Source organism: Sprattus sprattus, assembly GCF_963457725.1.
Source record: "Sprattus sprattus genome assembly, chromosome: 10".
In the NCBI taxonomy this organism is placed as follows: domain Eukaryota; kingdom Metazoa; phylum Chordata; class Actinopteri; order Clupeiformes; family Clupeidae; genus Sprattus; species Sprattus sprattus.
Window position 1 is genome coordinate 20,417,022 of NC_137908.1, and position 24,165 is coordinate 20,441,186.

Below are 24,165 nucleotides of genomic sequence, written 5' to 3' on the forward strand. Positions count from 1 at the left end.
TAAGATATTGGACAATTTGACATAGTAACTTTAACTACCTCAACATCTAGACAAAGGGAAGATCACAGTGATATGTTTACACAAAAGGATGCATTGCATAACAGAACATGTTTTTGCAATGGGAATGAGTGCATTAACAGCAATGTACATGTAGTGATGAAAAGATGTTTTTCTTTTTCTTAATCAGAGTCATCCGTTACTTCCTCCTCTTCTTCCACCCTGTTGTGGTAATTCTTCCTGTTCTCTGAGTCGCTTTCCTGAACCACACAACAGAGGCAAGGTTATAGGACATAACTAATGCAAAGAACGCCTCTAGGCAGCTGATAATACTATTTCTTGTCTAATGATAGCTAGTAACAAAGGCAACCAAACTTATCTGATTGGACAAGCAAAAAATAACCCCAGGTCTACAAAATGGACTCTCTGGCAAGTATTTGCCATTTGCTGCATAAGATTTGAGCATGTCCAGATATATTCCAAATGTATTACATGATTCATTGGGATCTGTTTACTCAGTTAAGACCTACAAACCGCCTTTCCCGGGGCTATATCTCCCGTTATCGCTTTAGTTTATATCTCAGGGACCACATCAGCCCCTTCCTAGCACACATGTGATTGGATATGTTGTTGACCTGGCATCTTAAGTCAGCTCGCTGTTAAACAAACAACCTCAGCGTTCCTTACACAAGTCACACATAATGGGAGAGAAAGATGAAGAAAAAACAGACACCTCATCTCCAGACTGCTCCTGCTGTAGCGGCTCATCCTCTTCGTCCTCCTCTGCCTCACTGTCCTGTGTTGACCTCTGGGACAGAATCTCCTCTCCCTGCAGAACAAACAAGACCATCCTGAGTGACAACACTGGGCGGGCTTAGGGCCGTGGGGACAACCTTTAACGTCCACCTCTTTTACCTTCAGGTCGCGGTTCTTGAGGTTGCCTAACCAGAAAGCCTCCTGGCAGTTGTTGAGCGTCAGCATGGCTTTTACCCGGTATACAAACTGCTCCAGGCCTTTCTTCAGTGCTGGAACATGGTTGGTAAGGCCCGTGTCCTGTCGGATCTGTCAGAGAAACACAACAAGCCTGTTAAGCGCAATTTATGGTCGTCCATTTTTGGAGACACGGACACACGAAGAGCGCTCTCCGACGTTGCAAACCCCCTCCGAGCACCTCCCTGTGGCCTGACGTGCACCTTCTCAAATTTGTTACTGTCCGACTCCGTCAATCAGTCAATATATATCGCTGTTTACCTTGTGGGTAGTAGTATGCCAACATTCGATATCTGGCTCAGACACCTCGGAGAAAACCCCCTGAGATGTATTTTTCAGTTACAATAATGAGGTTTTTACATTGTACAGTGTCTATTTCTCGGTAACTTTTACAAAATCTAAGCAAAAAACTTTTATGTACAAATACAACCATCTACAGAGTTTGGTCCGCCATTTTTTTTTTTTTTTATCCTTTACAACACCCACAACTGTCCGAGAACCATGAATGAAAACGAGTCCGTCGAGGCAACTGCTTGACCACAGAGTAAAGGAGTCGTAGAACCATAAAAAGGCCTTTAGCCTGACTCGATGAAAGTAATTACTAACTAGTAAACATCACAAATGATATGAAAAGATATGCAATTCATGAACTGGAAGTGGACCAGGAGGCAGGAATGTGCCAAATTATTTTCTCTGCCAAGTAAGTCTCACATTCCTTCTTGACAAACAACAAATGAACTGAAGCAATCAGCAGAAGTCTAAAACCTGTGATTCACAGGAAAGAGATGAGGGTACCTTTGAGTGGCCACACATGTGGTGCAGCTGCCTGGTGCTGAGCTGAAAGGTCTTCAGTAAACTCTGCACATCTTCCTGAAGAACCACAAAAGGCTCATGATCAGGTATGAAAACTTGATTCATTACCAGCCCTTAACACAATAACACTCAAATTATTGAGGTTTACTGCACTGGTCTCTATACCAATACTTGAAGTAACACCTTAAACCTTATACCTTGTGCTTTTTGAAGCTGAAATCAAGCAGTGGCATTCCCAACTTCAGGAAAGTCTCCAGGAAGAGGCGCCCATACTGCAGTAGGGGAGAAGAAACAAGTCCTATCAGCATACATCTACATGGGCTGAAGCTTGGCAAATATGTAAATGCTAGTAAAATCTCAGGCAGCATTGTAAAATATTTTTAATGAATTATCAATGTCTAATCAGTCATGAGTGTCTCACTTACCTTCAGGCACGCAGTGAGCACCGGCCTGCTGTCGAAGACCTGCAAAAACAGGAAGCCAAAGTTGGATGCATATTCCACCCCAGTCAGGAGCACTAGCATCACAGCTTACTGTCAGATACTACATGAGTCCTTTAGTATGCAGCCGCACACACACACACACACACACACACACACACACACACACACACACACACACACAAACACACGCACAGGCACACGCACACACACACACACACACAGGCACACGCACAGGCACACGCACAGGCACACGCACAGTACCTAGCCTTGACAAATGCTTGCATGATTCATTTCTGAAAGTGGTGTTTACTGATGGAATGGAGGGGGAAGCCTTCAGTGTGTCAGTTGGGTGTTTTCAAAGCCTTTTCTCAGCAGGACAAGCTGAGGTGAGGAGATCCAGGGAGTGACATTTATTTACCTTTACTCTTCAAATGGATTTGTGGAACCACATAAACTGAATTTGAGATGTTTTGTAATACCATACACATATTCAAAACTTTCCCCAAGACTTTAGTTCTCTGGGCTAGTCTAGTGGTGGTCTAGTGGTTTTGCTAATGAAATGAAATGTAATGTGCCGTTTCTGAAAATAGTCTTAGACAAAGAGTGAAAGTAAGAAGGGAAAATGAGAGACTGGGAAAAGAGGTTGAGACTGTCCCAACCCAAACAGGACCAACTGCTCTGTTGGACTTAATTATCAGTTCTCAAATATTTGTCTGGCTTGAGAATTCTAACTCACATTTATTTAGATTATCGTTTTTCAGGTTTCATGTAGAGTTCACTCAGCATTGATAAGATACAGGTTGTGTACTGAAACCAAAATCTCTGGCTGCAGTGAGGTCAATGAAACTTTAGTGGGTTTTGCCTTTTACCAAATGTAGTTGGTCTCAATGCAAGCTCTACATGCGATGGAACAAAGGGATTTTTATTTGGTTTAACCCATCATGTTGCATCTCGGCAGAATGTCTATGTCTATACTCTTTGACAGTTGCAGTACAAGCAGCACCTGCAGAATTGGGTTTCTGCAGGTAACAAGGAGCCCTTTGGAAGGGTTTAAACAAGCACATGTCATTGTACCTTGACCAAGTTGATCAGGACGTGGAAGTCTCTCACAGCAAGGTTCCATGTAAGCAACTTCTCACTCTGGACCTGGCAATCAATCACAGCACTAAACTTTAAACAACACTGAACAACATTGTACCTTTTTGCAATAATTCCTGGACCACCTTTTGAGAGCAATGAGTATGTAAAAAACGTGCCGTGAGATTGTATTGACACACTCTAGGAAGTAAGTAGACAGTGTTTCCTTTCAATGTGCTACAAACACACACACACACACACACACACACACACACACACACACACACACACACACACACACACACACACACACACACACACCTCTGTGTCATCACGCTGCCGGCCAGGGGGGATCCTGCGTACTGCCTTCTCCAGCTCGGCCATCATGGTCCTGTAGAACACCAGAAAGGTCTGCCTAGAGACAGAGGAGCAGGAGGAAATGTTGAGCAGACACTTACATCTAGGTGTAGCATCACACATTCAAAAACCTAATCACCCTCTCAAATCAATAATCACTTACAGTCAGCTGGTCCAAGCAGATGAGTGTCTGTCTGAGATTCTTTAAAAATTAATTTGTTCCATCAGGAAAAAAACAAGTCCAGGACATATCTTCTGCCACACCAACGCGACACAATTATGGCAGTAACAGATGTTCTGTGTGCAGAGAGAATGTTAAAACAGCAGCACACTCCTTACCTGTTGAGAGTGGGCCATGTTCTGGAGCAGGCATCTTTGGCAGCGTTGATGAGCTCAGGGACGCCCTCTCCTGCGATCTCCTCCACAGCCTTCAGCACGTCATCAGCATGCTTCAGGTAAATGCTGTTCATCCACCGCAGGACAGGTGGGGGGGGGGGGGGGGGGGGGGGTATGGGGGGGTGGAGAAACCATCCAAAAAATATTTGCATCAGGCATATTCTGGCATTTCAGCCGTATTTACTCCAGGACATCAAAACACACATACACACCTGAGAAGGGACTGCAGTGTATCATTGTGCTTGTTCCCTCGCTCTCTCTCTCCGCTCGCACTGACCCACTCCTGACACAAGAACCCACGGGCAAGGGATGCTGGGTAAAGGGAGAGTGAAAGAACGGGGGCATAAGTCTAAGGCAGCAGCGTGTTTTCTGTGGCCTGAGAAGAGGTCTGTGGTGCAGCAGCGTACCTGTCTGCGCTCTGAAGGCCATGTGGTTGGCTCCTGCGTGCTGGGCTAGGACTGTCACCAGCTGGGTCAGACACAGGGCTGTGCTCAGGCTCGGGACGCTGCCACGGAAGTTCAGCAGGTACTCAAAGCTGTGTCTGTGGTGTCAAACATACGTACACACACACACACACACACACACACACACACACATAGAAAAGATGGCACAAAAGACGAACCCTTCATTGGCATCTAGCCAAACATTTTATAATATCAATGAAGAATTATAGATAGTTATAAAGTTAGTAAATATAGTTAAATAAATATTGTTTTTGCTGTTCTGTTGTGTGTTAGCTGACCTGACGAGCTGCTCCATGCTTAACTCCGCCTCCCCCTCTTTAAGCTTGGAGGCCAGAACTCCCAGCATGCTCTTCAGCAGCACCCTGTGCTCCTGCTGCCCAAAACCCAACCTACAGGGCAGTTGAAACATATAACACACACACAAACACACACACAGAAGGTGAAACAATGATTAACTAGACAAAGGCTTGTGGGTTCCTGTGTAAAGGGACTGAGAGAACAGGTTTGGTTTTGGGTGTAACATTATTGCCCAGCTGCAATAGAGACATTTGAAGACAGTGTTGGAGACGGTGTAAGTACTGACAGTGTGTGTGTGTGTGTGTGTGTGTGTGTGTGTGTGTGTGTGTGTGTGTGTGTGTGTGTGTGTGTGTGTAAGGAAACCCAAGTGTTCAATCATTGGACATCTCATTCATACTACTCTGAGACACATGTATGGCACTTTTTCAACATTATTAGTGTGCTTGCCCGAAGGGAAGCACACTATTGTTCTTCGTTTTTTACTATTTTTTTTATTCTAGTAGTTTTTCTTGCAGCTAACTACTCCTCGCCCGATTGAGATAGAGACGCCGTTCAAACACCAAAACGTCCGGCCCGATCCGGTGCAAGCTGCTATGACTTTTCGTGGCGGTACTCCTTGCCACTCCTTTTTTATTCCTCTTTTTCCATCACCTTTTTTCTCCATAGACTTGCATGGCAGAACTTTGAGGCATTATGACATCATAATAGGCTCATTAAACTGGCTTGCACCTGTGATTCACTGACAACTCTCACTGACACCTGCGCACGGTTCCTCTTCTCTCTCTGTCCCTCTCCATTCAACTGTATAACTAGGAATATTAAGAGACACCTTCCATACCAGGGCTCTACTCACTCATGCATACTCACTCATGTTTACTCACTCGTGCATACTCACTCATGCATACTTACTCATGCATACTCACTCATGTTTACTCACTCATGTTTACTCACTCATGCGTACTCACTCATGTTTACTCACTCATGCATACTCACTCATGCATACTCACTCATGCATACTTACTCATGCATACTCACTCATGTTTACTCACTCATGTTTACTCACTCATGCGTACTCACTCATGTTTACTCACTCGTGCATACTCACTCATGCATACTCACTCATGCATACTCACTCATGTTTACTCACTCATGTTTACTCACTCATGCATACTCACTCATGTTTACTCACTCATGTTTACTCACTCGTGCATACTCACTCATGCATACTCACTCATGCATACTCACTCGTGCATACTCACTCATGTTTACTCACTCATGCGTACTCACTCATGTTTACTCACTCATGCATACTCACTCATGTTTACTCACTCGTGCATACTCACTCATGCATACTCACTCATGCATACTCACTCGTGCATACTCACTCATGTTTACTCACTCATGCATACTCACTCATGCATACTCATTTGTGCATGCTCATCCAGCAGGGAGAGCTGGAGAGCTGACACCTGCCCCAATTCCAAGGCACTTGTTCTCTCGGTCATGGCCGCAACAGAGCAAGCACACTCTCGCAGTTCGTTCACGAAACGCATTCTAGTTCATTCTGTGGTTTGCAAGAGCTATGGAAGTGAAGTGTGTGTGTGTGTGTGTGTGTGTGTGTGTGTGTGTGTGTGTGTGTGTGTGTGTGTGAGTGAGAGAGTGAGTGTACTGACCAGCTGAATATACACAGCAGCACCTGCAGCAGCAGCTGGTAGGCTGAGGACATAAGCTGCTGCTCCTTCAGGTCCACCCCCAGAGCATCCACCACACCATTGTTCTTTGACAGCACAGTCTGACCACACAAATATACACACGCACACGCACACGCACAAACAGTCAGCAGGATGCCGAAGAAAAGACAAGCCTTCTCTCTTTTTCAAACACAGGCAGAAGACACAGAAAAAACACACAGTCATTAAAGTGGTGGAATTTCTCCAGGCAACCAAAACAGTCAACAGAAACAATTGTTTCTCTAACTCTAACTTGTACACACCAAAATGGTGCATATGCACAAAACATTTCTGTAGGGAAATAAGGCATTACAACTGTGTTTCCACACATCATCACTTGCATTTAATCTCTCACACACGAACAAAAACATACACACCCGCAAAGACAAACAAACACACACACACACACACAAAGACAAACAAACACACACAAAGACAAACACAGAGGGAGAGAGAGAGAGAGAGAAAGTACAGAGAAAGGAACAGAGGCTTTGCATACTGTATGTGTGTGTGCGAGCACACACCTGAAAGTGGTTGTGGCAGTTCTCCAGGTGTGTGCAGAGGGTGGGCAGGAGCAGCAGGCAGTGGTGGGCCACCTCCTGTGGGCGCTTCTGCTGCAGGTGGGAGAAGCCCAGCGTCCTGTCGGCCTTGATCTGCAGACACAGGCACAGAGAGGAGTCACTCCTCACACCTCACTTTACACAGCTACACGGGAGCATCTTAGTTATTCTAGCCAATTCTATTATGCTAATCATCTGTCACATAGCAGACACAGGCACAGAGAGGAGTCACTCCTCACACCTCACTTTACACACAACAAGAGAGAAGCAGGTGACCTAGTTATTCTACCAACCCATCATCTGGAGCTCTTCAGTACCTTGAGGAAGGGAGCCTTCTTTGCGGGGGCCATGCTGAAGTCCAGCTTGCGCCACAGATCCTCCAGCAGGAAGAGGAGCTCTGCTGGGCCCAGCTGCACCTCCTCGCGCACCTGCAGGAGCCACAGGGAGGTGTGAGCGGAGCTGAGCTGAGGACCATTCTCTGGCACAGGGTCTGCTATACTTAGGACCCTTACAATGAAGCGCTGATTGCCATTAGCCTCTTAGCAGCTGCCTGCTGTCTCTTCAAGGAAACTATTTGGTAAAGCTGTGGAGCGGTATGGCTGGTCTATGAGTGGGGGCTCTGTGTGTTGAGTGACAAACCATCGGTGACATTAGTTCGGCATTGGGAGCGTCATGTTTCTAAGGGGTTTATCTAAAGCAGCTCTGCATGAAGAGGGGGGCTCCTGTGTTTGTCTCCTGTGGGGCCCTGTGAGTGCTGATTGTGGGAGCTGTGTGCTGTGGTTCACTGTACCCTGCTGTGGAGCTCGCTGTCCAGCAGAGTGCGGGAGAGCAGGCCACACTCCAGCACGCCGAGCACCTCCATGTCCAGCTCCCTGAAGAACGGACGGTAAGCGGACAGACTGATGCCTGCTCTCTCCTTCTCCTTCTCCTTCTCCTTCTCTGCAGGTTCCTGTAACACGACAAGCTCAAACTGTAGTTGTGACAGCAGTCTTGTTTTGGTTAATTCATTGTTATATTCACAACAGTTATGTAGGTGTCGGTGTGTGAATGTGCAGGTGGGTTTTTGATGTTTAAAAAAAAAATATATATATTTTGTGTGTGCATTCTGTTTGATGTACCTGCTGTGTCTGTTTGATAATATGTGTATTTTTATGTATGTATCTTGAGATTGTGTGTACCTGCTGTGTCTGTTTGATAATATGTGTATTTGTATGTGTGAGTGCATGAGTGTGTGTACCTGCTGTGTCTGTTTGATAATATGTGTATTTGTATGTGTGAGTGCATGAGTGTGTGTACCTGCTGTGTCTGTTTGATAACATGTGTATTTGTATGTGTGAGTGCATGAGTGTGTGTACCTGCTGTGTCTGTTTGATAACATGTGTATTTGTATGTGTGTCTCTTGAAGGTGCATGAGAGTGCGTGTACCTGCTGTGTCTGTTTGATAACATGTGTATTTGTATGTGTGAGTGCATGAGTGTGTGTACCTGCTGTGTCTGTTTGATAATATGTGTATTTGTATGTGTGAGTGCATGAGTGTGTGTACCTGCTGTGTCTGTTTGATAACATGTGTATTTGTATGTGTGAGTGCATGAGTGTGTGTACCTGCTGTGTCTGTTTGATAACATGTGTATTTGTATGTGTGAGTGCATGAGTGTGTGTACCTGCTGTGTCTGTTTGATAACATGTGTATTTGTATGTGTGAGTGCATGAGTGTGTGTACCTGCTGTGTCTGTTTGATAACATGTGTATTTGTATGTGTGAGTGCATGAGTGTGTGTACCTGCTGTGTCTGTTTGATAACATGTGTATTTGTATGTGTGAGTGCATGAGTGTGTGTACCTGCTGTGTCTGTTTGATAACATGTGTATTTGTATGTGTGAGTGCATGAGTGTGTGTACCTGCTGTGTCTGTTTGATAACATGTGTATTTGTATGTGTGAGTGCATGAGTGTGTGTACCTGCTGTGTCTGTTTGATAACATGTGTATTTGTATGTGTGAGTGCATGAGTGTGTGTACCTGCTGTGTCTGTTTGATAACATGTGTATTTGTATGTGTGAGTGCATGAGTGTGTGTACCTGCTGTGTCTGTTTGATAACATGTGTATTTGTATGTGTGAGTGCATGAGTGTGTGTACCTGCTGTGTCTGTTTGATAACATGTGTATTTGTATGTGTGAGTGCATGAGTGTGTGTACCTGCTGTGTCTGTTTGATAATATGTGTATTTGTATGTGTGAGTGCATGAGTGTGTGTACCTGCTGTGTCTGTTTGATAATATGTGTATTTGTATGTGTGAGTGCATGAGTGTGTGTACCTGCTGTGTCTGTTTGATAACATGTGTATTTGTATGTGTGAGTGCATGAGTGTGTGTACCTGCTGTGTCTGTTTGATAACATGTGTATTTGTATGTGTGAGTGCATGAGTGTGTGTACCTGCTGTGTCTGTTTGATAACATGTGTATTTGTATGTGTGAGTGCATGAGTGTGTGTACCTGCTGTGTCTGTTTGATAACATGTGTATTTGTATGTGTGAGTGCATGAGTGTGTGTACCTGCTGTGTCTGTTTGATAACATGTGTATTTGTATGTGTGAGTGCATGAGTGTGTGTACCTGCTGTGTCTGTTTGATAACATGTGTATTTGTATGTGTGAGTGCATGAGTGTGTGTACCTGCTGTGTCTGTTTGATAACATGTGTATTTGTATGTGTGAGTGCATGAGTGTGTGTACCTGCTGTGTCTGTTTGATAATATGTGTATTTGTATGTGTGAGTGCATGAGTGTGTGTACCTGCTGTGTCTGTTTGATAATATGTGTATTTGTATGTGTGTCTCTTGAAGGTGCATGAGAGTGCGTGTACCTGCTGTGTCTGTTTGATAACATGTGTATTTGTATGTGTGAGTGCATGAGTGTGTGTACCTGCTGTGTCTGTTTGATAATATGTGTATTTGTATGTGTGAGTGCATGAGTGTGTGTACCTGCTGTGTCTGTTTGATAACATGTGTATTTGTATGTGTGAGTGCATGAGTGTGTGTACCTGCTGTGTCTGTTTGATAACATGTGTATTTGTATGTGTGAGTGCATGAGTGTGTGTACCTGCTGTGTCTGTTTGATAACATGTGTATTTGTATGTGTGAGTGCATGAGTGTGTGTACCTGCTGTGTCTGTTTGATAACATGTGTATTTGTATGTGTGAGTGCATGAGTGTGTGTACCTGCTGTGTCTGTTTGATAACATGTGTATTTGTATGTGTGAGTGCATGAGTGTGTGTACCTGCTGTGTCTGTTTGATAACATGTGTATTTGTATGTGTGAGTGCATGAGTGTGTGTACCTGCTGTGTCTCTTCTGCCTCGGCTGCCTCCTCCAGCACAGAGCTGTCTGCTGAGGAGTTTTTGCTTGGCCGAGTCTTCCTCTTCTTCCCAGTAGAATCTGCAGGACAGAACATACCAGTTTAACTAACGGCACTGGCTTCCAAAACTCAAACAGAACCAATGAACTTTAACTTTGAACTGATTTCTGATACGTGATGTTTCTTTAGGGTTAGTTGACTAGCTATTCATTAATAAATTGTAATTAAGAAAACAGTTTGTGTCATAAAGGGCCTGTATATTTGCAAGCAGACGTTGACTATGTGCCAAACAAAAAACATCCAATTATGTCTCCATTACAGAAGGCCTCATTACAGACATGGGGCTGTTACCTTTCTTGGCTTTCTTAGCTGGAGCTGTGGAGGATGCCGGGGCCGCTATCTCCGTGCTGTCACTGTCAAAGTTGGCCAGCGGTGGCATGAAGCCAGGGGTCACTGCAGCGCAACAAGAGCAGAGGATTCATGGGGGACATATAAACTGCAGTTGGGAGGTTGTAGATTGTGTATTTTGTCAGCGCACCACCTCTAAGACAAAACGGACTGAGAAAGCATGGAGAAAAGGGCAGAGAAAGGGTCTGTGTGTGTGGCCTCTCACCTGCAAGGCTCCTCTCCAGCAGGCTCTGCAGGTAGGTGATGTTCTGAAGTCGAGTCACCACCTTCATCTTCATTTCCGGGTCTTTCTGCTGGCAGAACGCATTCACCACCTACAGAGAGTGTAAACACACACAGAGCAAACGCTCAGGTCCAAAGAGCAACGTCGTGGACAGAACTGACAGAAACACAAAGAGCCTAAGTGTAAGTCAACAGCTAGTGAATGCATTCGTAGTGGACATGAATGGACTGGACATGAATAGACCGAATCAACAGGTATGGCCTCACCTCTCTGAACCAGTTGATGGTGTAGAAGAGCAGAGAGCACACAAACTCTCGCTCCATCTGGGAGAGGCTCTCTAGTTTATCCACCACATCCATGTCTGTCAGGATCATAGGGCAACCTAGGTGAAAATAGGACAGGTCATTCCAGAACAGCCACGGATCCAGACACATTACCACTGGAATACTGATACTTTATGATACATGAACACATTTGCTTTATCCTACAACTCAATCTGTATAATTTGTGTGTTACATGGTATGTATGCAGACATGCTCCTCTGACTTGGACTATCCCTGCTTGTCTTAATGGCCCTGGGTATTTGCTGTATTTGTTGTGTGTGGCGTGAAGTATAGCTTCCTCACCCAAAAGGGCATCAATCTCTTCCAGGTCCCCCTGATGCTGCACCTCCTCACAAAGCCTCAGCAGACGGAAGAAAGGTGCCAGACACAAGGGAGACACAAGCCTGAGGATACAAAAACACACACACACACACACACACACACACACACACACACACACACACACGCACACACACACGCACACACACACGCACACACACACACATGCACACACAAACACACGCACTCACAGCTCAAGGTCTGCTTCCCACTATAGTGAAGTACGTGCATGTCTACCTGTACACATCTCTGAATAATATTAGTCTGGAGAGGTTTTCTAGAAGACACTGGAACCGACCGTTTGCCATCGTCATTCACTTGGCTCCTCTTGTCAGCCTTGTGGCTGAGGTCCTGAGCCAGCAGGGGCAGCAGGTTGACGGCGATCCCTCCCTGACTCTCCTCCTCGTCCAGGTTGTACATGACCGTGGCGGGCAGGGGAAAAACGCTGCAATTCAAAGTCAGCCACCAGGGGGCAGCAGCACACCATGAACTTCAGGCATGAGAGCATACAGGAAGTGGACTTTAGCACAGCTTTTACCTGACTTAAGGGTGTAGCCCAGTGCACGAATGACGCAACAAGGCTGACCGGGAAGTGAACCTTGAAACCGGCCCTGAAACAGCTACACTACGAGCTCAGCAGATAACTGCACAGTTCTACTCACCCCGAGATCTCTGGGCCAAGGTCGACCACAAAGTCTTCCTGGAAGTCCTCCAGTACACTCTTTCCAATCCAGGCCTGTAACACGATACAAGCCAGATCAAAACACTGATAAGGGGCGGCGTCTTTTTAAGGTGTGTGACTGCAGTGAATGTGTGATAAACACACACCTGAATAAGAGGGTCTAGTTTGCCGGTCAGCACCAGCTTGGCCAGTTCATCATAGTAGAGGGCAGCTGCCTCAGGAGAGCCCTCACTGCAGGAGCGCACCAGCTCCAACAGGTTAATCACCTTACACACACACACCACACACACCACACACACACACCACACACACACACCACACACACACAAAAAAACTCACATAATGATTCACACTCATACACAGGGATTTACTTTAACACAGACACACTCACAAAGATACAAATAAAACACAAACACAAAACCAGTGAACGCTAGAACACACACACGTCAAAAATGTAATCAGCTTTTCTGATCATCCACATTCACAAACTGGAAGAGATGGTGTCTGGGCTCAGTGCCAGAGTCAAGCTGGCTCACCTGTCTCTGAGTCTCTTTGGGCAGTGTGCCACCCTGGGTGTTCTCAGGGCTGTTTCTACAAAACAAGGGAACAAGGGAAGAGGATCAGTGTTTGTGTGACTGTGTGCATGTGTTTGTGTGTGTCGGTGTGTGTTTTTGAGTGTGTGTGTGTGTGGGGGGGGGTTAGGCTGGCAGTGGCAGGACCGGCAGGGCCAGAAAACAAATACAGCTAAAAGCAGATAAGCACAGAAGGGTGCCCAATGCATTGTGTAGTGGTTATATGAGGCCAGTGCTGAGTTGGCGACAGTACCTGCGGGCTCCCATGCTGCCCACCACCATAACGGCCCCGATGATGCCAATGCGCTTGTACTTCAGCGCGGTGCTGGACAGCTGCTTGCGGATCACAATGTGCATGTCATCCTGACCAAAGACAACACAGAGTAATCCTCAATTACTTTTGCTAATCAAACCTCCAGGTCATTTATGTGACTTAGTCCTTAACTCTATGCACAAGTCCGTGACTAGATTTCTATACCTCCATGCAAATGCTTTCCAACCCACTTCAAATTCCCTTAAAAAAAAGATTTAACAACAATTCAACTGAATTTCATAGATTTATATGCCACCATTAATACCATTGTCTCAAAGCGATTGACAGGGCCCAAGGCCTGAACGCCCCTAGAGCAAGCACAAGGTGACAGTGGCAATGACAAACTCCCTTTTACAAGCCTTGGGCAGAACCCAGCTCAGAGGGGGGGGGCGGGGGGGGGGGGCAGATCAATCCAAATTGCTTGTCCATGACTGCCCAGGCTCCCAACACAGGGGCTCAGCCTCACCTGGATGTGGCCGCCCTGCTGCTCCGCCCCGAAGGCCACTCCACTCAACAGCTGGAAGAGACGGCGAATCTGCTGGGGACTCAGATTGTCCATGTAGTCCAGGATCCCCTGTAGACACACATACACACACGCACACACAAGCACACACACACAAGGAGCAGGATATGGATACGAAGGTGAGATATGCAAAGCATCACAGTGATTGTATTCATGGACACAATGAAAAGGGAGATAAGGCACGGCACTTTGGGTGTAGGCACAGATAGGATTTTATCAGCTCTGGTAGAAGGCCCTTGTTAAATACGCACATTACTATTCACCTTCATGCTTTCCGTTAACACTGCTATGCAACTGCCAATTGGCATGGCACACCTTGACTATCTTCCTAATGAAGGCTACCTCACAAACCAGGCGCTGTTTAATTAAAATACTATTTAAGCAATAAGGTTCAAGAGGCAGTACGGTATCGTCAATAATGTAGTTGTTCAAGGGCAGAGCCGGTTCAGACCTCCATGGGGCCCTAGGCCAAATTCTGCCAAGGGGCCCTCCTAACTGAACCCCCAAAATTTTCAACCGTCGCACCTGACACCCAGTGCTTCCACTCATCCCCCTTTTAAATATATTGCATATCACCACCTGTTGGTCCAACTCAGAATAAATACAGACCAAATCAGCAGAAAAGTGTGAACACTGAGAGAAAAAACACAAAGACCTAAAAATCTTTAAAAGGCAGCCTATTTACAATCAACAGTTAATTTACCAGCTCCCATGCTAACATGAAAACACACACATTGGTTGTAACTTTCAAATCTTCAATGGTCCAGTGAAAATATGCCAAGGTTCTCAGAAGAAGCAACTATTTGTTATAGAAAGACTACAAACTCTGAATCACTTGGAATTAAAACCATTTTATTTAGCAGATCCATATGGTCCGTTTTCTGTTGAAGTGGTTGCTAGGCAAACAAATTGAGTCGTGAGAAGACTTGAGCTTAACAAAACGACATGTTTTCGATTTACAATGACCGTGTCTTTATACAATGAAAGGAGAGTAAAATGCCATAATAAACAACGTACTAACCTCGAAACATCAAACCAATACTTCAAGCAACAGTTTGATATTTCTCGGTATGATCTCACTCTATTAATAAGTGTTTATTATTTAGCACCATTGTCATAATATTTCACGAGTTTTATTTATTCACCAAGAATAAATCGTATCTGCGTCTATATTTGCCTGTGGGCTATCCAAGCAAACAAACTTCAATCTTAGTCAATATGTATCCATTACTTTCCAAAGTTTCCATTTTGTTAAGTCTAGTTGTAACTATACAAGGCTACAACTAAAATTATAGAAGCTAGCAAGACGCACACAGAGACCGGGGATCCCCAAGGGCTCACCGCCCTGTTGATGTAGGTCTAACACGGACTGTCCCTCCCTCTCTCCCACCAGGAGGCTTTACCTCACTGCTGCTCCCGCAGTTCATTTTCAAGTTCCTTCCCCTTCCTTTTTTCATTCCCCGAGGGATAGCTCCGCTTCATCTTTCTACACACTAATGATGCGCATGGGTAGCTATCTGACGTCCGCGACGGACAGTTACGTTGTCACGTTTTTTTTTTTTTTCCCACGGGGCCTTTATTATAAATAATACATTTGCGGGGCCCTACGCAACGTGCGTAGTGTGCGTGTTGGAAGAACCGGTACTGTTCAAGGGTGTTGTTAGGCAAACCCTTGAACAAGTACATTATTGACGATACCGTACTGACTCGAGTACCTTATTGCTTTTATAACACGGTTGCCAGCGACTTTATAAATATTAAGTAAAATTAAATTATAAACAGTAGGCTGCCTTTCAGCACAAAAAAGTTCTAGCCACCAAACATTGTGTATCGCATTTCAGTAGCCAAGAGAAAATAGTCCCCCTTTGTGTGGCTGTTGCTATGCAACAGACAAATAGCATTGGGAACTTCACGTCTGTTAGCCTAGCACAAAAAGTTTGTTGATGATTAGCTAGGAGATCGACATTGATCTCGCACCATTTTAATCATTCACATTGCTCATTTTATAAAGTTGCCATTAAAATAACAAAAACTACAATGGGACACTTTCAACTTTGTTAATAATTGTTTATATTGATTTGGATATCGCCACTAACTCGTGTGTGAGAGCTACGTTATACTTACTAGCAGCGAGGCTAGCTAGCTACTATGTGTTTCAATGGATTTTTGGTCTAAGCGTTAGCAGTCACCTACAAATAATATTTGAGACTTTCAGTTAAGACTTACAATACTCTGCAACATTCGTGTAGCACAGAAACAACTAACCGAGTCAATGTAGACATATAAAAAGTCGTGTAGATAGCTTAATTCACATGAAACATTCCCCACTACATTCCCCACAACACGCCGCCATCTTGGTTAGATTTTTTTTTTGAGTGCGCACTGATATGGTAGATGAAAACAGGTCGTACAGTTACTATATCGCTGATTATAGCACACCCCGGAACTCAATCTAAGAATGCTTGATTTCATCTACCCGTGTTATAATAGATAATAACAAAGGCTGTCTGCTTGTGCAATATAGTGTTTCTAAAAATCTTGGCTACAAAGGAATGGCAATGTGCAGATTAAGCCTTTAACGTTTATTTTCACAGTACAGCGTAATATGAAGATATCTATGTACAATTCATTATATATACATGTACTCAGTGTACGTACTCCATTCACATGATCTTATGTAGCAAAACTGTGTTCAGACTGACTATGTTTTGAATGCTAAGGACTTGGCATGACTTCTCTGGCAGTCCGAGAGACATAAATGGGAGGTAGAGAGAGAAGAGACCCCACCTTTATAAACACTGCATAGAGGGCCATCTCTTTGGCCATGTGGGCCACCAGCTCACACAAGAGCTCCAGAGCTACGTCCACCTCTGCATCCAGACCGCTGCACACATGCGTCACCAGCGAGGCCACCACCTCCTGCAAGGGATCGAGATGTCGCCTTTAACAAAACCGTCTCCCACAGCCATGGGGGTTCAGTAGAGCGCTCAGAAACTCAAAAAGGATTCATGACAACAAAGCTCTCCATAAGTGTGAGCAGGGAGAGCATGCACTACCGTAAGCAGTGCAAACACATGTAAAAAAGCACAACACATGAAGGTCTCCTGATGAAAAACTGATTGGTCAGGAAAAAGCATAACAAGGCAATTCTAGCCATATTAGATTTTTTTTTACAACAGATCTTCTCACTGCCATACTCCCACAGATGGTACAACCAATGGCCAGGCAGCAGAGCCTACCTGTTGGCAGTAGGAGTCGAAGGTGGTAAAGGCCTGCTTGTACAGATGGCCACCAAACGGCACCATGCAGGAATCTGTGGAGCGCACCAGACTCTGGGCCAGAGCCAAGATGGAGGCGAAGTATCCTCTCATGACCTAAGGAACATCAGCACAGCAACCCAATATAATTGAAGAAAAAAATATTTATACAATATTTGACCATGAGGAACAAAACTAGGGTACTATTGTTTACTGTAACCCGAGTGAACAGGTTACAGTAAACGACAGCACCATAGATTTGTTCCTCATGGTCAAATTAGCCAGAAACCGTTGAGTAAAATCGTGCCGCTCATTATGCATACTCAACTTGAGCCTGCTACTGGAGTATATGGCATAACATACTCAAGATTTACCAGAACGAAGTTCAATGTGTTCATCCACATGGACGCTGAAGTCTGTATTTTTTAACATGTGAAGTTCTGTATTAGCCTTTGCATTTTGTTGAAGGAGTAAAGTTTTGCACAATGCAGGTTTAATCAAGTCTAACCTTAAATTGCACAACACCATTACAACAACTACTCCAAGCCTTAAACTTCCTATTTTGTGAAAAAAAGAAAGCGCACAGGCATGCAGCTCAAATTATCATGTATTCCCCTTCCCTTCATAGTCAAGGTTGCCATACCTGCCCGTGACCTCTGAAGGTCTTCTGAAGTAGCGCTTCCTGGATCAGGGCTCCTCGAACTTTGACCTTTAGTACTCGCTCCGCCCCACGGCGACTGTGGTTGGCATTGGTGGAGTGTAAGATAAACAGCACCAGGAGATCAATGACCTGTCAGTGGGATGAGAAACACAAAGAGAAGTAGTCCCTAAGTCCGACAGTGTGCAGCTGTAAACTGAACTGTACGTAACTGTGATGACAGATTCTGTGTGTGTGTGTGTGTGTGTGTGTGTGTGTGTGTGTGTTTGTACCTTGTGGTCTTCAACTTCCTCTACATTTTCCACTGCCTATAGAATCAGAAAGAGAGACAGTCAACACACCTTACAACAACAAGACACAGCAAAAAAAGTATCCTTGTGTGCCTCTAAGCCTCACTTTAAGCCAAGCTTCGGATATGACTTTCTGGAATCTCACGGCCGACTTGATGGCATCCAGCACCAGGGACACGCTGTCCTGGCTGCTGTTGGCTGCTGGGAGGCTGGAGGTGCTAAAGCAAAATTAGGCACAATGACTTATTATGACCAAGCTGAAAAGCTGGTGAAAATGTTGGAAAAAGACTACAGCATTAGGGCTTTACAGTCTTTTAAAATGCCACGGCCCTTGGAAAATGTCATTGTATGGATCAGATTAACGTCATATATGGGACATGCTTTTATTTGTTTTCACATTCCTGGCCACATTTGTCTTAAAGTGCATATGACACCAAAAAAAAGGTAAAACGCATATAATTATCAAAACTATACATAAAACATAGTACTTTGAAGTCATGTGTAAATCCGATGTTTGAAAAACAAAGTTTGTACGGTGTTTCAAAGTGTGGTTTTCGACGCTCTTCGCCAAGCCGTGCCGGCTTACCTGAAACCCGTCACATGACCCCGTGACGTCAGCGTAGGACTTCATTCGTTCCCACGCCACACAAGTCACAGACTCGAGCGAAATGAGATTGAGGAAGACTACGATCCGGATCAGTTTGTACAGGAGATTATGGGCATTGCGCCGTACAGATTCGAGCCGTATCTGAAAGACTAGCCAGCAGAAGAGCCGAGTTCTGACAGTGATGAGGTTGCTGCTAACGCTTACACCAAAAATCTATTGAAACACATATTAGCTAGCTAGCCTTGCTGCTAATAAGTATAACGTTAGCATGCTGATATGCTCACACACGCCCCCCTCATTGAAGCAGAGGTACTGTTTGCCTCCAGTCTCTTGGCTCTTTCACTGCCGTTTTATGTAAGGTCAGCCATTCTAAATAGGTTCTAAACATACGTGAAATACATTCCCTTTTTAATGGATAGAGAGCAAAGCTCCCAGCATTACTTCATAGCAAATTACTTTAGTTGTCATTTCAAGCTTGCTGGAGAAGGCACTTCCAACACCGAGCAACCAGCAAAGAGAGCAACAGTGGTCGGAAGCAATGTAAATGTCAATTTACCGTGCTGCACATTGAGCCCTAGCGTCTTCTTAATCCCTTGGACAGGATCAAAACAATCCTCTGCAAAATAAGCAGAACACAGCGAAGAGTACGGGGTTGGCGTCCATTCTTTCCCTCCCGGTTCAGGACCTCTTGTGTGACGCACATTCTGCACCCACTTCTCGCGTACTTTCTCGTCTTTTGGAAATTTGAAAAGGCTAAAAGAATGGGAACTGACGTTCGAGCAATATGCTGCAACACAACGTGAAGGCATATTAACAAACTGATCCCTAAGAAATAGCCGGAGGCTCCCTGAGAAAATATGTTTACACCATTTTCTGTCAGGAAAAATGGTGCCCAAGTACAACAGAGTTCCAACGCTTACGTCTTTTAAGGAAACATATCGATTGTGTAATACCACCTTTGTTCTATTTATTTAAAAAATGTTGTATTGAGGTGTCATATGCACTTCACTACCGTCACGTTGGGTTGCTCTTGTGATGTACATGTGAATCTTAGTGTGATCCACCATTACAAATACATTTATCTGACAAAACACAAGATGCTGCTGTTGCTGCTCCTTACCATGTTGCACCCTTGGTCTTGGGGCGGCTTTGGGAGGACTGCAGAACTGGGGGCAGCTCTAGCTCTAGCTCCAGCTTCTTACGTAATTCTGTAACAACCTGACAAACACAGACACACACAAGGTTAACACACAGTTGTAAACCCATCAACAAAATAAAACATTCAAATCGGATACGTGACCACAAAGTGCTGTAATGCCATTGAAGATTTTGTGAAAATCCTCTCTGAATAGCACAGGTGAGACACATGTCCTTATTATAAATGTACTATCCAGAGGCCAGAGTCACCAGAGTCTCTGTCTAAAACTCTGAAGCCCCACAGAAACCACATTCCAAATGACCATGCTAAAGAATTCTCTGCAATCAATCACAGAAGGATTAAGTTAAAAACACATGTATTGATTCTTACTTGTAAAAGAACATAATAGCCCAGACTATAGTCTACTCATTGCAGAGAGATTTAAAGGAAAGTGACAGAGTGGAGAGGATACAGTCAACAGGGAGGACGTAGTGGAGGTTTTGAGTTATGTGTTGCATAGTGGATTGTGTGCTGTGTTGGCTATGTGACATCAGACAACAGGGAGAGTGACGGTGAGAGATGGGTTGACCCTGACCTCAACGGCATCAGTGGCAGAGATGGAATGTAGGATGAATTTCACCACCACTGGAAGGTCCTCCAACTGCACAGCAGAGAGGGTGGTCATCACAGCCCCTCGTACCTTGTAACACAAATAAAAACACACAGAGACACGCACACACACACACACACACACACACACACACACACACACACACACACACACACACACACACACACACACACACACACACACACACACACACACACACACACACACACACACACACACACACACACACACAACACACACACAAACACACACACACACACACAAACACAGGTGATTGTGAGGTTGAGGATACTTAACGACAGGCAAGGACAATGGGCTTGAGAGTGTGAGGGAGTTACCTCAGCCAGGAGGGTAGGGGTTAGGTTCAGACTGGACAGGGCATCCAAGATAGGGACTGTCAGCTGGGTGTTCTCCTTCAGCAGAGAGCTGTAGAAAGAGGTGATATCATTGCTCCGTCCAAGTCATAAACTTAGTAGGATGAAATCCCAAACTATCAAATACATGGACCTCAAGCCAGAGCTACATTCTGTTCTCTCCCGTTTAATGATGGTATTTCTTTTACAGGATAAAGGTTTGCGGAAAGGATAGTGAAAAGAAAGTTAGTCATAATGTACCATACATAAAACACATATGATTGTGTGTACTATGGGAGCATTTGACTTGGTAGGCCTAAATCGTCTTACTCACTTGAGCTCCCTGGCGATGTCACTATGCTGGGAGTCCTCTAGTATCTCTGGCAGACTAGTGATGACATCACGTTGTACCTCCAAGGAGGCCACAGTCACAAGCTGCATGAGCTTGCTTGCTAAATCCTAAAATAACACCCAAGTGACTCAATAACATACATTATGATTGTTGTTTGTGATACTGAAAATGAGAGGGTGGGTGCCCTTTAATTGTTGTGGATTTAACCTACCCTGCTATCCATGACTCTGTCTAACCACTTGAGCTGGTTCATGATGACTCGGGGGACATTAAGCCCATCTTCACCAACACTGAAAATAACAGTGATGGTGACAAGGTTTAAAATGCACCGTTATCTTAACAATGGCTTTGACAAAGGAAAATACTCACAAAAATGACATGTATACTTACCCATCAAACATGAACTCAGGCAATTTCTCAAATAGTATATTTATGACTGGGTTCTGGGAAAAGATAAAGCAAAATATACGTATTTATAATGCAACTAACAGCTATTACAGATAAATTAAAAAACGCAGAAGACAACAATGTACCTGTAGCATCTCAATTCCAAGCAACAGCCGCATGAGACTCTCCTGATATGATACTGAACTGAAGGATAGGCAAGGAGACAGAGCACACACTTATCATCATGTGTCACCTTACCGAGTGCCGAAAGCTTTATTAGCTTATGTAAGAAGTCATTGTTAGATTCTAATAACATTCTTTCTTTTTCTCTTTTTTTTTTTACACAAGACAGGTTAAAAAGAATGCTCTAAGCATGTTTTGGAGAGAAAAAGGTGTGATGCAGTCCCACTTCTTTCATCAAATGTTGACAAGTGGTTAAACTTACTTAGAATCCTCATCATGTAGATGTGGAACACAAGGGAGAAGACAATTCCTAAAACTTTGCGGATCTTCAATGTGAGATTCCAGACCAGTGATAAACTCTTGAATAATCTGTGGAATAGCCAACAAGGATGGGACTTGATACAGAACCAGGCAGCTTATGAATTCAGTGAAAAAACAGCGGTGTTACCCATTACATCCAACTTACGCCGGGGTATCTGGGATTCTTTTTCAGGCTTTGCTGTAATCGCTTTTGGAAGACGACTTGGTCCACAGCTTCACAGTCAACAAAAAAAAACACTGTCATCAATTAAAATGTACCACATTTAAACTATTAACTATTACACAGGCATTAGCATCACAAACAGTACCTATCTCATTAGACGTTCTGTCTTGTTTTAGAGTGACACCAGCCTCCCGCAAAAATTGCACAAACACAGACTCGTCAGCAGCCACCCGCACAACAGACTTGGAGGGCCCACCGGTCCGACCCTTCTTCGTTTCTGGACAATTGTAAATTATATAATTGTTTCAGTGGTTTTAACATTTTACATGGCATATGTAAGCATCATGTGTGGTATAAAAACAACATATGTGGAAAATACAATGCTGTCAAGTTCACAATTGAGGTATGACCTTATCTAAACAGTTAACTTACTTGGTCCACCAAGAATGTCTGAGCTGTCATTCTGGCCAACAGAGGACCGCTTCTTCTTCCGCATCATCACGTATGATACACTAAACTGACCAAAAACACAGATTAATGGTTGTTCCTATCGGGCCATTAAAGTCACAGAAACAATTCAACCATGCATACCACGTTTGCCTGACAATTTGGTAACTCTTCTAGCGGAGCCTTACACTAACGAGGCTATTGCTAGCTTCTCAGACAAGTTAACTTCTGATCATGAATCACATTTGCGCTACTGAGCTGTGTTACCACACCATAGTCTAACATTTGTTTAAAATGACATTCGACCTAAAAAGTCGCGTACCCTTTTTCCTGTATTGATACCTGTCTTGATGTTACTGAAAACGGTGAAGGGCGATTCCCGCGCCAATTTTTTGTACATTAGGGATCATCGCAAAATTCGTTACTACAAACACAACGAAAATGGGTAGCCTTAAGGGGCTTGCTTGGTTCTGCGTTACGCCTCTGACCATAAATCACCAGCCTTTAGTTTTTCAGCATTGCAAATTTCTGCTCATCGGCTCCCTTTGATTGTTGTTCGTTTCTTTTTATCACAGTTTAAATGTTCAGAACAACACATCTGCCCTTATCCAAACAGGGCTGTCGCTACATACAAGTAGGGCACATACTGTGCCATAGGGCATCGAGTGCACTAAGGGGGTATCAAAAAAGTTACATAAAAACAAATCAGAATCAGAATCAGAATTGTATTTATTGCCAAGTATGTTAACACCTACCTAGAATTTACTTAGGTATATTGGTGCATACAATAAACATAAAACATAAAAACACAATAAGTACTACACATAAAAAAAACAATATATAAAATAAAATATATAAAAAATATAAGTAAGTAAAAGAGTAAAGTAAAATGCAAAACAGGAGTGCAATTTGTAATGTGCAATATGCAATGTAATGTGTGTTAATGTAACACAGACTTGAGGCAAGGGGGCGGGATAAGAGTCCAGGTCAGGTGGGGGTCCCGGGCCTCTTCAGTGTGACAAAATTCTACTATCTACTTTTGATACTACTACACAATTAAACGAATATATGCTATGCAACTTACCAAAGAACCAGTGGTTCCTTCTCCCTGATTTCAAGAAAATCAGTGGAATTGGGAATCAGTGGGAGAGTAATGTAAGGGGAATGCCTCATTAATGTTGTACATCATCATAGAGCATCAGGTTGGCTACATTTGTTTTTAATTGAATATTTAAACACAGATACAGTATTTGAATTTTGATTGTATTTGAAAATCCATGTAGCCCGTAAGGTTGGATTCACATATTGATTTGCTTTAGTTGTTTGTGATCGCATTTAGGTGACTTGTTTTTTGTTATTGGTATAAATTGATTCTGATAATGTCTATGTATTCCCCTTAGAACACAAAATACTAAAACAGAATAGGTAGGGTAGCATAGCGATGACTTATTGATGTGCCCCAGCAAATCATATGAAGTTATTACATGAGTTTTGTTCCTTCTTTTACAGCACAGCTCTTGAGGGCAGGT

The 24,165-nt window shown here is 43.9% G+C and overlaps 1 protein-coding gene across 1 annotated transcript; it reads right to left on the reverse strand.

Annotated features, from left to right (window-relative positions):
- Nucleotides 1-128: 128 nt before the first annotated feature.
- Nucleotides 129-22,685, reverse strand: fancd2 (FA complementation group D2; the record flags this gene model as incomplete). Its single annotated transcript, XM_080846100.1, has 43 exons — nt 129-257; nt 731-826; nt 913-1,059; nt 1,783-1,857; nt 1,998-2,072; nt 2,226-2,264; nt 3,318-3,389; nt 3,642-3,735; nt 4,017-4,139; nt 4,286-4,385; nt 4,481-4,614; nt 4,816-4,926; nt 6,508-6,626; nt 7,089-7,217; nt 7,442-7,552; nt 7,915-8,073; nt 10,449-10,546; nt 10,818-10,919; nt 11,080-11,188; nt 11,364-11,479; nt 11,724-11,824; nt 12,058-12,204; nt 12,422-12,495; nt 12,588-12,707; nt 12,978-13,032; nt 13,267-13,376; nt 13,793-13,900; nt 16,637-16,768; nt 17,089-17,223; nt 17,750-17,896; nt 18,037-18,072; nt 18,161-18,272; nt 19,782-19,879; nt 20,395-20,499; nt 20,769-20,856; nt 21,118-21,242; nt 21,347-21,425; nt 21,526-21,578; nt 21,669-21,726; nt 21,968-22,074; nt 22,172-22,239; nt 22,335-22,466; nt 22,622-22,685. 43 exons carry the CDS (start codon nt 22,683-22,685, stop codon nt 180-182), a joined length of 4,341 nt encoding a protein of 1,446 aa, XP_080702226.1. The 3' UTR covers nt 129-179.
- Between the last annotated feature and the right edge of the window lie 1,480 nt (nt 22,686-24,165).